The 16,204-nt window shown below is 43.2% G+C and overlaps 1 protein-coding gene across 2 annotated transcripts in view; it reads right to left on the bottom strand.

Annotated features, from left to right (window-relative positions):
• The window catches only part of uckl1b (uridine-cytidine kinase 1-like 1b), an 89,425-nt gene that overhangs the window by 54,468 nt on the left and 18,753 nt on the right, over positions 1–16,204 (bottom strand). The window contains exon 1 of one of the 2 annotated variants that reach the window (XM_064956527.1): positions 5,893–6,289. The exons of the other annotated variant lie outside the window; for it this stretch is intronic. Within the exon in view, the coding sequence (XP_064812599.1) occupies positions 5,893–5,951 (59 nt within the window). The 5' untranslated portion in view covers positions 5,952–6,289. Of the gene's footprint in view, positions 1–5,892; positions 6,290–16,204 lie in introns of those variants that run through there. 2 annotated transcript variants of the gene reach the window in all.

The following is a 16,204-nucleotide window of genomic DNA, read 5'->3' as shown; positions in this document are numbered from 1 at the left end:
TTATGGGGGGGTGAGAAGGATAACTTTATCCTATCCTAGGTATTCCTTAAAGAGGTGGGGTTTCAGGTGTCTCCGGAAGGTGGTGATTGACTCCGCTGTCCTGGCGTCGTGAGGGAGTTTGTTCCACCATTGGGGGGCCAGAGCAGCGAACAGTTTTGACTGGGCTGAGCGGGAACTGTACTTCCTCAGTGGTAGGGAGGCGAGCAGGCCAGAGGTGGATGAACGCAGTGCCCTTGTTTGGGTGTAGGGCCTGATCAGAGCCTGGAGGTACTGCGGTGCCGTTCCCCTCACAGCTCCGTAGGCAAGCACCATGGGCTTGTAGCGGATGCGAGCTTCAACTGGAAGCCAGTGGAGAGAGCGGAGGAGCGGGGTGATTTAAGACAATTGATGTATGGATGACTCATAGTGAAGACTGGGTTCGTGCAGATAACAAATAATTTACAATGTTTGGAATGAGACAAGCGTGAGGTAAAGTAAATAATTCATTCATTCGAAGACTAATTGATCAGATAAAATATCTGAAAGTTATTTTAGGAAATTATAACTTTGTAATCTGAATATTTTTTCTTGGTGCCCCGACTTCCTAGTAATAAACGGTTACATGATTAATCAGTCTAATCGCGTAATAACTAATTACAGAGAATCTTTGATAAAAACGATCAGTCTTCAGTTAATGATAGTAAAGACACGACAGTACAGAAAAGGTATGGCAAATTAAATACTGGATACCGCCCAACCCTAATCTGGGTTATCAGTTAAAGCCAAGCCAGAGTGCCATAAAACATGCCCTCCCTCCATAGTTACACAGATACACACATCTCTTACACATACATGTGTCAATTACGATCTCACACTACAATGCGCACAAAAATGCAAACATGAAAGTCTATATAAAAAGAGAGCAGCAAACAAGAGAAAACTATCTAGTCCAGATGGAGGAGCTATCCAGGCCCCCCTGGCGCTGATAATAACAGTAAACAATATGGTGGGTCGTAACCGCTCTTTCCTGTGGATTTCTGAACATAACGCGACAAACAAACGGAGGTATTTTGGGTATAAAAATAGTCTTTATGGAACAAAAGGAACATTTGTCTCGTGAGTGAAAACATCTGGAGATCATCAAAGGTAAACGATTAATTTGATTGCTTTTCTGATTTTCGTGACCTAGATACTTAATGCTTAGTGTACATAATGTTATGCTATGCTATCGATGAACTTACACAAACGCTTGGATTGCTTTCGCTGTAAAGCATAATTTCAAAAGATGAGATGACAGGTGGATTAACAAAATGCTAAGCTGTGTTTTGCAATATTGCACTTGTGATTTCATGAATGTGAATATTTTTTAGTAATATTATTTGACTGTGGCGGTATGCTATTCAGCGGTTGCTGACGAAAATGATCCCGCTAACGGGATGGGTAGCGTCAAGAAGTTAACGAGTCTGAAGTGAATGATGTGAATGATATACTGCTTACCGGGAACAGGCCCAGATCCCCATCATTTGTGTGAAGAGAAGACAGAGGAAAAAGGTGCCAGAGGGCGGGCAGCCTTCTGAGAATTCGTAAGCGATCGAATAAACCCCCACTTCCTTCCATTCTGCTAGCAAACGTGCAATCTTTGGAAAATAAAATCAATGACCTAAGCGGATGATTAAACTACCAACGGGACATTCAAAACTGTAACATCTTATGCTTCACGGAGTCGTGGCTGAACGATGACATTATCAACATACAGCTGGCAGGTTATACGCTGTACCGTCAGGATAGAACAGCGGCATCTGGTAAGACAAGGGGCAGCAGACTACGTATTTTTTGTAAATAACTGCCGGTGCACGATATCTAAGGAAGTCTCAAGGTTTTGCTCACCTGAGGTAGAGTATCTCATGATAAGCTGTAGACCACACTACCTAGAGAGCTTTCATCTGTATTTTTCATAGTTGTCTACATACCACCACAGACTGATGCTGGTACTAGGATAGCAGTGAATGAGCTGTATTCTGGCATAAGCAAACATGAAAAGGCTTACCCAGAGGCGGCGCTCCTAGAAGCTGGGGACTTTAATGCAGGGAAACTTAAATCCGTCTTACCAAATTTCTATCAGCATGTTAAATGTGCAACCAGAGGGAAAAAACTCTGGACCACCTTTACTCCACACACAGAGCTGCATACAAAGCTCTCCCTCACCCTCCATTTGGCAAATCTGACCATAATTCTATCCTCTTGATTCTTGCTTACAAGAAAGAATTAAAGCAGGAAGCACCAGTGACTCGAACAATAAAAAAGTGGTCAAATGAAGCAGATGCTAAACTACAGGACTGTTTTGCTAGCACAGACTGGAATATGTTCAGGGATTCCTCCGATGGCATTGAGGAGTACACCACATCAGTCATTGGCTTCATCAATAAGTGCATAGATGATGTCGTCACCACAGTGACCGTGTGTACATACCCCAACCTGAAGCCATGGATTACTGCAAGCATGCGCTGACCAACTGGTAAGTGTCTTCACTGACATTTTCAACCTCTGCCTGTCCGAGTCTGTAATACCAGCATGTTAAAGCAGACCACTATAGTACCTGTGCCCATGAACAATAAAGTAACCTGCCTAAATTACTACCGACCCGTAGCACTCCCGTTGGTAGTCATGAAGTGCTTTGTAAGGCTGGTCATGGCTCACATTAACACCATTATCCCAGAAACCCCAGACCCCTCCAATTTGCAATCTGCCCTAACAGATCCACAGATGATGCAATCTCCATTGCACTCTACACAGTCCTTTCCCACCTGGACAAAATGAACACCTACGTGAGAATGCTATTCATTGACTACAGCTCAGCGTTCAACACCATAGTGCCCTCAAAGCTCATCAATAAGCTAATGACACTGTGACTAAACACCTCCCTCTGGATCCTGGACTTCCTGACGGGCCGCCACCGGGTGATAAGGGTAGGTAACAACACATCCGCCACACTGATCCTCAACACAGGGGCCCCTCAGGGGTGCGTACTCAGTCCCCTCCTGTTCTCCCTGTTCACTCATGACTGCATGGCCAGGCACGACTCCAACATCATCATTAAGTTTGCCGATGACACAACAGTGGTAGGCCTGATCACCGACAACGACGAGACAGCCTATAGGAAGGAGATCAGAGACCTGGCCTTGTGGTGCAAGAACAACAACCTCTCCCTCAACGTGATCAAGACAAAGGAGATGATTGTGGACTACATTAAAAAGAGGACCGAGCATGCCCCCCATTCTCATCGATGGGGCTGCAGTGGAGCAGGTTGAGAGCTTCAAGTTCCTTAGCGTCCACATCACCAACTAACTAACATGGTCCAAGCACACCAAGACAGTCATGAAGAGGGCATGACAAAACCTATTCCCCCTCAGGAGACTGAAAGGATTTGACATGGGTCCTCAGATCCTCAAAAGGTTTTACAACTGCACCATCCTGACTGGTTGCATCACTGCCTGGTCTGGCAACTGCTCAGCCTCCGACCGCAAGGCACTCCAGAGGGTAGTGCAAATGACCAAGTACATCACTGGGGCCAAGCTTCCTGCCACCCAGGACCTCTATACCAGGCGGTGCCAGAGGAAGGCCCTAAAAATTGTCAAAGACTCCAGCCACCCTAGTCATGGTAGACTGTTCTCTATGCTACCGCACATGGCAAGCAGTACTGGAGCGCCAAGTCTAGGTCCAATAGGCTTCTAAACAGCTTCTACCCCCAAGCCATAAGACTACTGAACATCTTATCAAATGGCTACCCAGACTATTTGCATTTCCACCCCCCACCCCCCTCTTTTACACCGCTGCTACTCTCTGTTGTAATCATCTATGCATAGTCACTTTAATAACTCTACCTACATGTACATATTCCCTCAACTAGCCGGTGCCCCCGCACATTGACTCTGTACCGGTACCCCCTGTACATAGTCTTGCTATTGTTATTTTACTGCTACTCTTTAATTACTAGTTATTTTATTTCTTATTATTTTTTTAAACTGCATTGTCAGTATGGGCTCATAAGTAAGCATTTCACTATAAGATTGTTTCACTATAATACCTGTTTGGCACATGTGACTAATACCATTTGATTTGATAACCTGACATTACCCAAACTACCCACAGGAGGACGAATAATTCAATATTTAATTAATCAAATTAGTATTGTATGTGAAAAAATAACAATGTTAAAATATATCACATTGCACATTTAGTAATGACAGAATGTATTTTAAACTTCACACAATGTAAAACTTTGTGAAAAAATATAGATAGATAAAAATACATAGATAGGAGTGGGAAAAGAGATGCTTGTGCATTGATAAGCACACCAAAGATGGCATTAACGATAAGTAATAAAATAAAGATGGCATTAACGATAAGTAATAAAATAAAGATGGCATTAACGATAAGTAATAAAATAAAGATGGCATTAACGATAAGTAATAAAATAAAGATGGCATTAACGATAAGTAATAAAATAAAGATGGCATTAACGATAAGTCATAAAATAAAGATGGCATTAACAATAAGTCATAAAATAAAGATGGCATTAACGATAAGTAATAAAATAAAGATGGCATTAACGATAAGTAATAAAATAAAGATGGCATTAACGATAAGTAATAAAATAAAGATGGCATTAACAATAAGTAATAAAATAAAGATGGCATTAACGATAAGTAATAAAATAAAGATGGCATTAACGATAAGTAATAAAATAAAGATGGCATTAACGATAAGTAATAAGACAGCCCTTCTAAAAGCCTCTTTCAAACCATAGCCTGCTGAATTTGCAAGATAACTGTCACGCCCTGGTCGAAGTATTTTGTGTTTGTCTTCATTTATTTGGTCAGGCCAGGGTGTGGCATGGGTTTTTGTATGTGGTGTGTTTGTATTGGGATTGTAGCTTAGTGGGATGTTCTAGTTAAGTCTATGGCTGCCTGAAGTGGTTCTCAATCAGAGGCAGGTGTTTATCGTTGTCTCTGATTGGGAACCATATTTAGGCAGCCATATTCTTTGAGTGTTTCGTGGGTGATTGTCCTTAGTGTCCTGATGTCCTTGTTCTGTGTTTATTTACACCAGTATAGGCTGTTTCGGTTTTCGTTACGTTCTTTGTTTTGTAGTGTTTGTAATTGATTCGTGTTTTACGTTTGTTTACTAAACATGGATCGCAATCTACACGCCGCATTTTGGTCCGACTCTCCTTCCCACCTAGAAAGCCGTAACAATAACTTTTTTTCATTTTGATTTCGGTACAAATGAAAATGTGGCACTGACTCGACCATGGATTTATGTTTCAGCATTGTCTTAATGAAGAGTTTGGTGTAAACTAGCTATGTTCGACATGCACGCACAGTTACAAGCCTGCAAGAGTTAGCAGCAGGTGGACGTGCAATATCCACCTTCGTAGTACTGAAGCTTGAGTACTGGTGAACCTTTTAACTGAGTTGATCTTGCTTGCTTCATAAGATACCCCTCAGGTAAGCTATTACATAAGCTAAATTCGTAACCCATCACCACACAACAAAAACTTGTATTCTACTAAAGCCCACTAGCTATAAAAGAGATTGGTTGGTCATGTCCTGCCAGCCAGTCTCTTTAAAAGAGAAAGACAGATAAGGATAGCTCACTAGTCACTGCTATAGAGGAGTGGAGGAAATGAAAACACACAGGCATGTACAGGACTCCCTGAAAAACAGTGGCAAGTGTTACTGAATGGACTATCCTGGCTAAATAAATACAATGAAATTAAATGAATGACGCAGCTCACATGGAGCTCAGTCTTAAACACAGAGATAGGGGGGTAAACTATATAGACACAGAGAAAGAAGACAAATGACAGTAGAATAAAAATAAATATATAAATAAATGCGAGGAGGCACTTACCTGCAGCCTGTTACAGTCCAGCAGCCTGATATCCGAGCTCCTGTATTCAAAGTATTCATGATGACACGAGATGATAGGCGAACAAGGGTTTGTCTATGAGATGTTAACTAGTGTTTCAGTTCTTGTTATTGTCAGTGAGGTTGACATCAGCTACTGATACACAAGTGCACAGGAGGCACTTAGTCCTACTGCCCCTCTGGCTAGGCAAGTCCACAACAGAGAGAACGGGAGAGCGAGAAAGAAAGGAAAGAGAGAAAGATAGAGACAGTTGGGGGAGAAACGAAACTATGCTTCAAACATCTGTTTTGCTTTCTATTCACTCCGAGCGGCAGAGAGAGGACATTGTAGTTAAAGAGCGCAATAGGAAAGAATCTGCAGCATAGCCTGCTTTCCCTCTCCTTCTCTCTCTATCACTCCCCCTCCCCTCCCCTGTGCTCCGCAACCAGCCATGCAGCCAACAAACGTAAGAGGATAACCTGTCCTCCAGATTATGTTCATTAGGTTGTATTAATAGCAGCAGGTTAGAGAGAGTCCTCCCCTCTGCAGTTGTATTCACACCAACACACACACACACGCCACTCGCCTCGCCAGGCCCGCCAACCAACAAGTAATCTGTTTCTGACAGTCATTGTCACAACACTTCACTAGAAGAGACAGAGAAAATGAAACGAGAGAGAGAGAGAGAGAGAGAGAGAGAGAGAGACTCTAAATGCCCCCTCAATGTTTGAGTTGTACTTCAAGTCAACAACAAACAAACGGAGGAGTGTTTGCTTTCTCAGAGAGAGAAAGCAAGAGAAAAAAGGAGGGAAAGACAGAAGAGGGACAATAATATTCCCTAGTGGGCAGTCACTGTGTCTCTACGTGCCTGACACCCGAGTCTAGGGACAGCAGCATGACAGCGTGCACACACATGCGCACACCCACTGATGGCTTTTTCATGTTCCGTATAGATAGAACAGAGGCTTCTGGTAAGAGAAGGGAAGGGGTTTCTTCAACAAAAATTCCTGGTATACCGAAGTTGAAAAAATCTTGTGCTCCTGTTCACCCGACTTGCTAAAATGCTGACCCCACTATACACAGAGGAAATTATTGTGTGTTAATATTACAACTGGGTTCGTATTGCACAAGCATAACACCAAGGCGGCACTCAGCGAACTGTACACGATCATTAGCCAGCAAGAATCCTCTCACTCGGAAGCAGTCTTTATTGTCGTGGGTGATTTTAACCAAGCATGTTTAAAACACATTATATATATCACCAAGATGTATCCTGCCCCACAAGAGGAAATGATGTTATGGGCCATGTATAAACAAACATCCACGATGCGTACAAAGCCTTCCCCCGCCCACACTTCAGCCAATCAGATCATGTCTCTATTCCTACTCCCCAACTACAAGCAGCAACTCAAAAGGGGGCCACCGACACAGAATAGTGAGGCACTGGACAGAGGAGGCAGACTCATTGCTGCAAGACTTTTTTGAGAATACTGATTGGAATATGTTCAAAGATTCATCCATCCAGGTCTCATCCATCAACATTGAGGAATATACATCATCAGTCACAGGCGTCATTAGAAAATGTGTTGATGTTGTACCCACAATAACAATCTGGACATACCCCAACCAAAAACCCTGGATGAACGGAGATTTCCGTACAATGCTGTGAGCCCGTACTGCAGCATTCACCCTGACTCTTTGGCGCGCAACATATACAAGGCAAGCAGGTACGAGATCCGCAAATCAATTAGGGACGCAAAAAGACAATACAGACTCAAACTTGAATTGATGTTCGACAATTCAGACTCGCAAAGCATGTGGCAAGGATTACAGACCACCACGGACTACAAAGGTAAATCCAGTTGTGTGGTGCCCACCGAAGTCTCCCTCTCAGACAAGATTAAAACATTCTGTGCTCATTTCGAGGCAGACAATACCGAGCCATCCAGGAGGCCTCTTGCTGCTCTGTACGACCAGGTGCTTACGCTCTCAGAGGCTGTCGTGAGAAAAACTCTCAAAAGAGTGAATACTCACAAAGCCGCTGGCCCGGTAGGCATCCCTGGTCGCGTCCTCAGAATGAGTGCTGGACCCACTCCAATTTGCCTACAGCTCCAACAGATCCACGGAAGATGCCATTTCCATCGCTATTCACACAGATGTAACACATTGGGATAACAGGAACACCTATGTAAGAATGTTGTTCATTGACTACAGTTCATTGACTACAGTTTAGCATTCAACACTATTGTTCCCTCCATGCTCAACACCACCACACCACCTTCTGCAACTGGATCCTGGACTTCCTGATGGGCAGACCACAGGCTGTGAGGATTTGGTAAAACCACCTCCTCCTCCACACTGTCTTTTAACACAGGGCCCCCAGTGGTGTGTCCTCAGCCCTCTGTTGTACTCCCTGTTCACTCACGACTGCGTGGCTTTGCATGACACCAACTCCATCATCAAGTTTGCTAATGACACCATGGATGTAGGCCTGATAACCAACAATATGAGTCAGCCTATAGGAAGGAGATAAGTGAACTGGCATTGTGGTGCCAGGACAACAACCTCTCTGCCAACGTCAGCAAAACAAAATAGTTGATTGTTCACTTCAGGAAGAAGAGTAGGGAACATGCCCTGATCCACATCAACGGGACTGCCGTAGAGAGAGTTAGCAGTTTTAATTTCCTCGGTGTCCACATTCCCGAGGACTTGACATGGACCCTCAACTCCACCACTCTTGTCAAGAGGGCGCTGAAGAAATCTGGCATGCTACTCCGGGTCATCTCCAAATACTACCGCAGACCATCTAGAGCTTACTGACTATTTGCATCATGGCCTGGTACGGAAATTGCTCTGTCCACGACCACACGGTTCTCCAGCGGGTGGGGAAGACGGCCTAGTACATCACTGGAACCATGCTCCCACGAATCTAAGACATCTATTCGAAACAGTGCCAGCATGAGGCTCGGATTAATTCCTTCAATTTTCCACTCTTCACCTCGGCATGAACAGGAACGATTCACGCTACAAAAACAATTGGCAAACGAGACTGTCTTACTTTACGCCAACTAAACTGTTCCATAGCGGTAGAGCGGACTCACCCCCTGGACATTGTGTGCTGAAGCTTGTACTTATTCTCATATGTTTCCTAATCAGCAACAATTACTGTAGTTATTCTTCAATTTGCTAGCGCAAAGCGTAAATGGCTGAGAAAGCGACCAAGTCCATATTATGGCAAGAAAAGCTCAAACAAGCAAAGAGAAATGACAGTCCATCATTACTTTAAGACATGAAGGTCAGTCAATGCTAGGGCTAGGCGGTATACCGTATTTTACTATATACCGGTATTGATGCACGGACTGGTTTGGGTTTTTACTTCACCTTTATTAACGGTATTTGAATGTTTGGTTTGTTAAATGTGATACACCATGTGTAATGTCCATTTTTACAGTTTACTCTGCTAATTGAGTTATCCCCCAACGCTCTCTCTCTCTCTCCATGATGCTTTCCACGCAGACCTAGTCCCGCTCAAGGAGCGCATTTGTTGTTGCTTAACCATGAGACACTTTCGTTCAGTCTGCATGGTCAATGCAGCACATGCAACAATGTTGATGACAACAATGTTGTTTCCAATTTGAATTAGTTTGTGTTTCTTACATCTGAAAACAGCTAGTTTGTATTTTCTTAGCAAGTTAAGCTAAATCGTGTTAGCCACTAATGCTAATCGCTAGAAAGCTAACTAGCTAATAAAAGCTCTGAGTCAGAGCAAATTCTATTTCCATGATTCCAAAAGTTCACCCAAGTGTTTTGATCTAAATCACAAATGCAACATTTTTGTTAAAAATCAGGCCTAGTATTTTTGCCCATATCGTGGCAGTGTCGAAATGATCTCAAATGAGTGCAGGAAATGCAGAAATTGATGGAAATGCAGGAAATTATTTTAGGTTGAAGTCCAATTGAACAGTATAAACCAATCAGAATGGAGAAAGGGTTAGGGTTGCCATCCTAGGGTCACGCACTACTCATAAAGCAAATTTAGAACTATGATTTATCAAAAACATAAAATACCGTCATACCGGAAAAAAAATCTAAAAAATATCATGATATGATATTTTGGCCATATTGCTCAGCCCTAGTCAATGCAGAACATTTCAAGAACTTGAACGTTTCTTCAAGTGCAGTCGCAAAAACAATCAAATTCTATAATGGAAACTGGCTCTCATGAGGACCACCACAGGAGGATAAGTTCATTACAGTTAACTGCACCTCAGATTGCAGCCCAAATAAATGCTTCACAGAGTTCAAGTAACAGACACATCACAACATCAACTGTTCAGAGGAGACTACGTGAATCAGGACTTCATGGTCGAATTGCTGCAAAGAAACCACTACGAAAGGACACCAATAATAATAAGAGACTTGATTGGGCCAAGAAACACAAGCAATGGACATTAGACTGGTGGAAATCTGTCCTTTGGTCTGATGAGTCCAAATTTGATATTTTTGGTTCCAACCACTGTGTCTTTGTGAGATGCAGAGTAGGTGAATGGATGATCTCTGCATGTGTGGTTCCCACCGTGAAGCATGGAGGAAGAGCTGTGATGGTGCTTTGCTGGTGACACTGTCTGTGATTTATTTAGAATTCAAGGCACACTTAACCAGCATGGCTACCAAAGCATTCTGCATAGATATGCCATCCCATCTGGTTTGTGTTTAGTGGGACTATAATTTGTTTTCAACAGGACAATAACCCAACACACCTCCAGGCTGTGTAAGGGCTATTTGACCAAGAATGAGGGTGATGGAGTGCTGCATCAGATGACCTGGCCTCCACAATCACCTGACCTCAACCCAATTGAGATGGTTTGGGATGAGTTGGACCGCAGAGTGAAGGAAAAGTAGCCAACAAGTGCTCAGCATATGTGGGAACTCCGTTAAGACTGTTGGAAAAGCATTCCTCGTGAAGCTGGTTGAGAGAATGCCAAGAGTGTGCAAAGCTGTCATCAAGGCAAAGGGTGGCTGCATTGAAAATGTGGTTAACACTTTTTTCATTACTACATGATTCCATACAGTGGGGAGTACAAGATTTGATACAATGCTGATTTCGCAGGTTTTCCTACTTACAAAGCATGTAGAGGTCTGTAATTTTCATCATAGGTACACGTCAACTGTGAGAGACGGAATCTAAAACAAAAATCCAGAAAATCACATTGTATGATTTTTACATAATTAATGTGCATTTTATTGCATGACATTCAGTAAGTATTTGATACATCAGAAAAGCAGAACTTAATATTTGGTACAGAAACCTGTAAGGAGGTTGTTGGCCAAAATATCACGATACATGGCCCCATCCATCCTCCCCTCAATACGGTGCAGTCGTTCTGTCCCCTTTGCAGAAAAGCATCCCCAAAGAATGATGTTTCCACCTCCATGCTTCACGGTTGGGATGGTGTCCTTGGGGTTGTACTCATCCTTCTTCTTCCTCCAAACACGGCGAGTGGAGTTTGGACCAAAAAGCGCTATTTTTGTCTCGTCAGACCACATGACCTTCTCCCATTCCTCCTCTGGATCATCCAGATGGTCATTGGCAAACTTCAGACGGACTTGGACATGCGCTGGCTTGAGCAGGATGACCTTGCGTGCGCTGCAGGAAATTAATCAATGACGGCGTAGTGTGTTACTAATGGTTTTCTTTGAGACTGTGGTCCCAGCTCTCTTCAGGTCATTGACCAGGTCCTGTAGCCCATCCCAGCCTTGTGCAGGTCTACAATTTTATCCCTGATGTCCTTACATAGCTCTCTGGTCTTGGCCATTGTGGAGAGGTTGGAGTCTGTTTGATTGAGTGTGTGGACAGGTGTCTTTTATACAGGTAACGAGTTCAAACAGGTGCAGTTAATACAGGTAATGAGTGGAGAACAGGAGGGCTTCTTAAAGAAAAACTAACAGGTCTGTAAGAGACGGAATTCTTACTGGTTGGTAGGTGATCAAATACTTATGTCATGCAATAAAATGCAAATTAATTTCTTAAAAATCATACAATGTGATTTTCTGGATGTTTGTTTTAGATTCCGTCTCTCACAGTTGACGTGAACCTATGATAAAAATTACAGGCCTCTACATGCTTTGTAAGTAGGAAAACCTGCGAAATCGGCAGTGTATCAAATACTTGTTCTCCCCACTGTATGTGTTATTTCATAGTTTTGATGTCTTCACTATTATTCTACAATGTCGAAAATAGTACAAATAAAGAAAAACCTTGAATGAGTAGGTGTGTCCAAACTTTTGACTAGAACTGTACGTGTGTAGTTTGTCTCGGCTTGGAACAGGCTGAGGCGGCCGTCATTCAAACCAGTGCGTGTGTGCATTGCCACCTACTGTGTGCAAACTCCCTAGAAAGACATGTAATATTCTTGAGGAAGCTTGGCGTTACCAATGGCAACTTTCCTTTCCCGGATGCCGGTACCTCGTCTTGGACTGAGGAGGAGGTGGAGAGAGACTTGGGGATGTGGTCGGAGCATAGCATCCCAACAGCGAGATTGTGAGACCACTGGTTACATACAGGGCCCAGGTTCGGATGATGACTTAGTGTCTCTGGACAGCTCCGGGGGTTTCTCGGGTGACAAAGAGGACTTCTTTCCATGACAGCCACCTCATCATGCTACGGGAGTAGCGGGGGAAAACCTGGTATCCAACACATCGTTCATAGAACAGGGCCGCAGGGCTGCTATTTGTTTTGAGGTGAAGTTGCCGTATTCACCCCCACGGCAGAAGTCATCAAGGTTCGGTGGATGGCAAGCTAGCTGGCTACTTTGCCCCGTAGGCTAACAAGGCCGTGGCTAATGTGAATCCTACCTTCTGGAAGGCCGACATGCCTGGAAGCCCAGATAAGTGGGCTTCCCCAGGAGTCGGCCCATCACCAGGTCTGACCGGCCTGGTTCCCAGGCGCATCGCCGGTCTGCCTGGCACAAGCGCCAACCAACTTCCAGGGGATGGTCCTGAGACTGCCCCAGTGCACCTATCTCAGGGATGGGGAATAGCACGAGTTTGGGTCCTCCCTTGCCAAAAGCCCCAAACACCCATGGTGACAACAGTACCTTCAAGTGGCATGTCTAATTTGGGTACTTCACAAACATTGTTTCAACCACATTGTTTTCAGGTTTCAAGTGTGTTATGTATTCCACGTTTGAGTTCGATGAAATATGTCCCTCCTCCACATTCAGGCACAAAGTTGTCAAGAGTGGTGGAGATATATTTTTTTTCCTATTTCTTCAAATCCACGAGGGGGCGTCATTGACCCCTCAGATGGCGCTATACTGGAGACTCGCTGCCTGTTCCAACCAATGGCACGCATACGGAAAGGGACGGGGTTTACTCCCCATTCCAGACCCAATAACTTCAAGCCATCAGACTACTGAATATTAAACTGGACTGACCACCTGCTCTGATTCTCCGCACCTTAACACACATGCACTCACTCACGCACACATCCACACAGACTTACCCACCCACCCACACAGACATACCCATACAGACACACACACACCCACACAGACATACACACACACACCCACACAGACATACACACACACACACACCCACAGACATACACACACCAACACAGACACACACACACATCCACACATATACAGTACATTCATGAATAGAAACATGTTTATTCTATTCTACTGAGCCATTTACTTTATGTTCCTGTTATTTTATTTTATTATTTCTTATTGTTGTTGCATTGTCAAAAAGGAACCTGCAAATAAGCCTTTCATTGGATAGTATATACCACGTGTATCCTGTACAACTGGAAACGTGAAACACACACACTGCATTCAGAGACAAGTGGGGAATAAATAGCATGATGAAACGCTGCACTCTGTCTGTCAGCTGCAAGTAAGGAGTGGCCCTGAACACAAATGCATGCACGCTGCCTAGTCTTACTGTAGGCAAACACTTCGCTCACACAAACCTCATGATTCCTGTTTGTTTTCTATGAAACACAAGCAAATGTGGAAATGTCACAGCCAGTAACCCATGTAAATGAATGTGTTCACAGAATCACAATACGGAAATTGCACCTAACAACAAACCTAAGATTAGATTATCCGACCACAATTCTAACCTTAACCATTAGGGGGAATGGATACATACATGACCCTGTATCAGTGTTTATGGAAACTTCTAGGTACTCTGTCAAGGACAGCTGTAGTCAGAGAAGCAGGTGTGTCCCACTACAGTACACACTACTCACTGTTAAAGTAGCAGAGTCAAAACAAAGTCGCTAAACTGGTTACTATAACGATTTGTAGCATTACTCTCTATGGTAACAGAGATCACCACAGGGGATATAATCCCAGGTGAAGGTTCTGCAATACCGTGGTTGTGTTGAGTAAATTGCCGTTGGCCTAATACCCTGGTGCTATTGAGGTAAATAGGGTTGATACCCTGGTGCTATTGAGGTAAATAGGGTTGATACCCTGGTGCTATTGAGTAAATAGGGTTGATACCCTGGTGCTATTGAGGTAAATAGGGTTGATACCCTGGTGCTATTGAGGTAAATAGGGTTGATACCCTGGTGCTATTGAGTAAATAGGGTTGATACCCTGGTGCTATTGAGGTAAATAGGGTTGATACCCTGGTGCTATTGAGTAAATAGTGTTGATACCCTGATGCTATTGAGTAAATAGTGTTGATACCCTGGTGCTATTGAGTAAATAGGGTTGATAACCTGGTGCTATTGAGTAAATAGGGTTGATACCCTGGTGCTATTGAGTAAATAGGGTTGATACCCTGGTGCTATTGAGGTAAATAGGGTTGATACACTGGTGCTATTGAGTAAATAGTGTTGATACCCTGGTGCTATTGAGTAAATAGGGTTGATAACCTAGTGCTATTGAGTAAATAGGGTTGATAACCTGATGCTATTGAGTAAATAGGGTTGATAACCTGGTGCTATTGAGTAAATAGGGTTGATAACCTAGTGCTATTGAGTAAATAGGGTTGATAACCTGGTGCTATTGAGTAAATAGGGTTGATACCCTGATGCTATTGAGTAAATAGGGTTGATACCCTGGTGCTATTGAGGTAAATAGGGTTGATACCCTGGTGCTATTGAGTAAATAGGGTTGATACCCTGGTGCTATTGAGGTAAATAGGGTTGATACCCTGGTGCTATTGAGTAAATAGTGTTGAAACCCTGATGCTATTGAGTAAATAGTGTTGATACCCTGGTGCTATTGAGTAAATAGGGTTGATAACCTGGTGCTATTGAGTAAATAGGGTTGATACCCTGGTGCTATTGAGTAAATAGGGTTGATACCCTGGTGCTATTGAGGTAAATAGGGTTGATACACTGGTGCTATTGAGTAAATAGTGTTGATACCCTGGTGCCATTGAGTAAATAGGGTTGATAACCTAGTGCTATTGAGTAAATAGGGTTGATAACCTGATGCTATTGAGTAAATAGGGTTGATAACCTGGTGCTATTGAGTAAATAGGGTTGATAACCTAGTGCTATTGAGTAAATAGGGTTGATAACCTGGTGCTATTGAGTAAATAGGGTTGATACCCTGATGCTATTGAGTAAATAGGGTTGATACCCTGATGCTATTGAGTAAATAGGGATGATACCCTGATGCTATTGAGTAAATAGTGTTGATACCCTGGTGCTATTGAGTAAATAGGGTTGATAACCTGATGCTATTGAGTAAATAGGGTTGATACCCTGGTGCTATTGAGTAAATAGGGTTGATACCCTGGTGCTATTGAGTAAATAGGGTTAATAACCTGATGCTATTGAGGTAAATAGGGTTGATACCCTGATGCTATTGAGTAAATAGGGTTGATACCCTGGTGCTATTGAGTAAATAGGGTTGATACCCTGGTGCTATTGAGTAAATAGGGTTGATACCCTGATGCTATTGAGTAAATAGGGTTGATACCCTGGTGCTATTGAGTAAATAGGGTTGATAACCTGATGCTATTGAGTAAATAGGGTTGATACCCTGGTGCTATTGAGTAAATAGGGTTGATACCCTGGTGCTATTGAGTAAATAGGGTTGATACCCTGGTGCTATTGAGTAAATAGGGTTGATACCCTGGTGCTATTGAGTAAATAGGGTTAATACCCTGGTGCTATTGAGTAAATAGGGTTGATAACCTGGTGCTATTGAGTAAATAGGGTTGATAACCTGGTGCTATTGAGTAAATAGGGTTGATACCCTGGTGCTATTGAGTAAATAGGGTTGATACCCTGGTGCTATTGAGTAAATAGGGTTGATACCCTGATTGAAAATAGGGTTGATAC

This window comes from Oncorhynchus masou, chromosome 33 (genome assembly GCF_036934945.1).
Source record: "Oncorhynchus masou masou isolate Uvic2021 chromosome 33, UVic_Omas_1.1, whole genome shotgun sequence".
In the NCBI taxonomy this organism is placed as follows: domain Eukaryota; kingdom Metazoa; phylum Chordata; class Actinopteri; order Salmoniformes; family Salmonidae; genus Oncorhynchus; species Oncorhynchus masou.
This window is presented reverse-complemented; position numbering and strand designations above follow the sequence as displayed.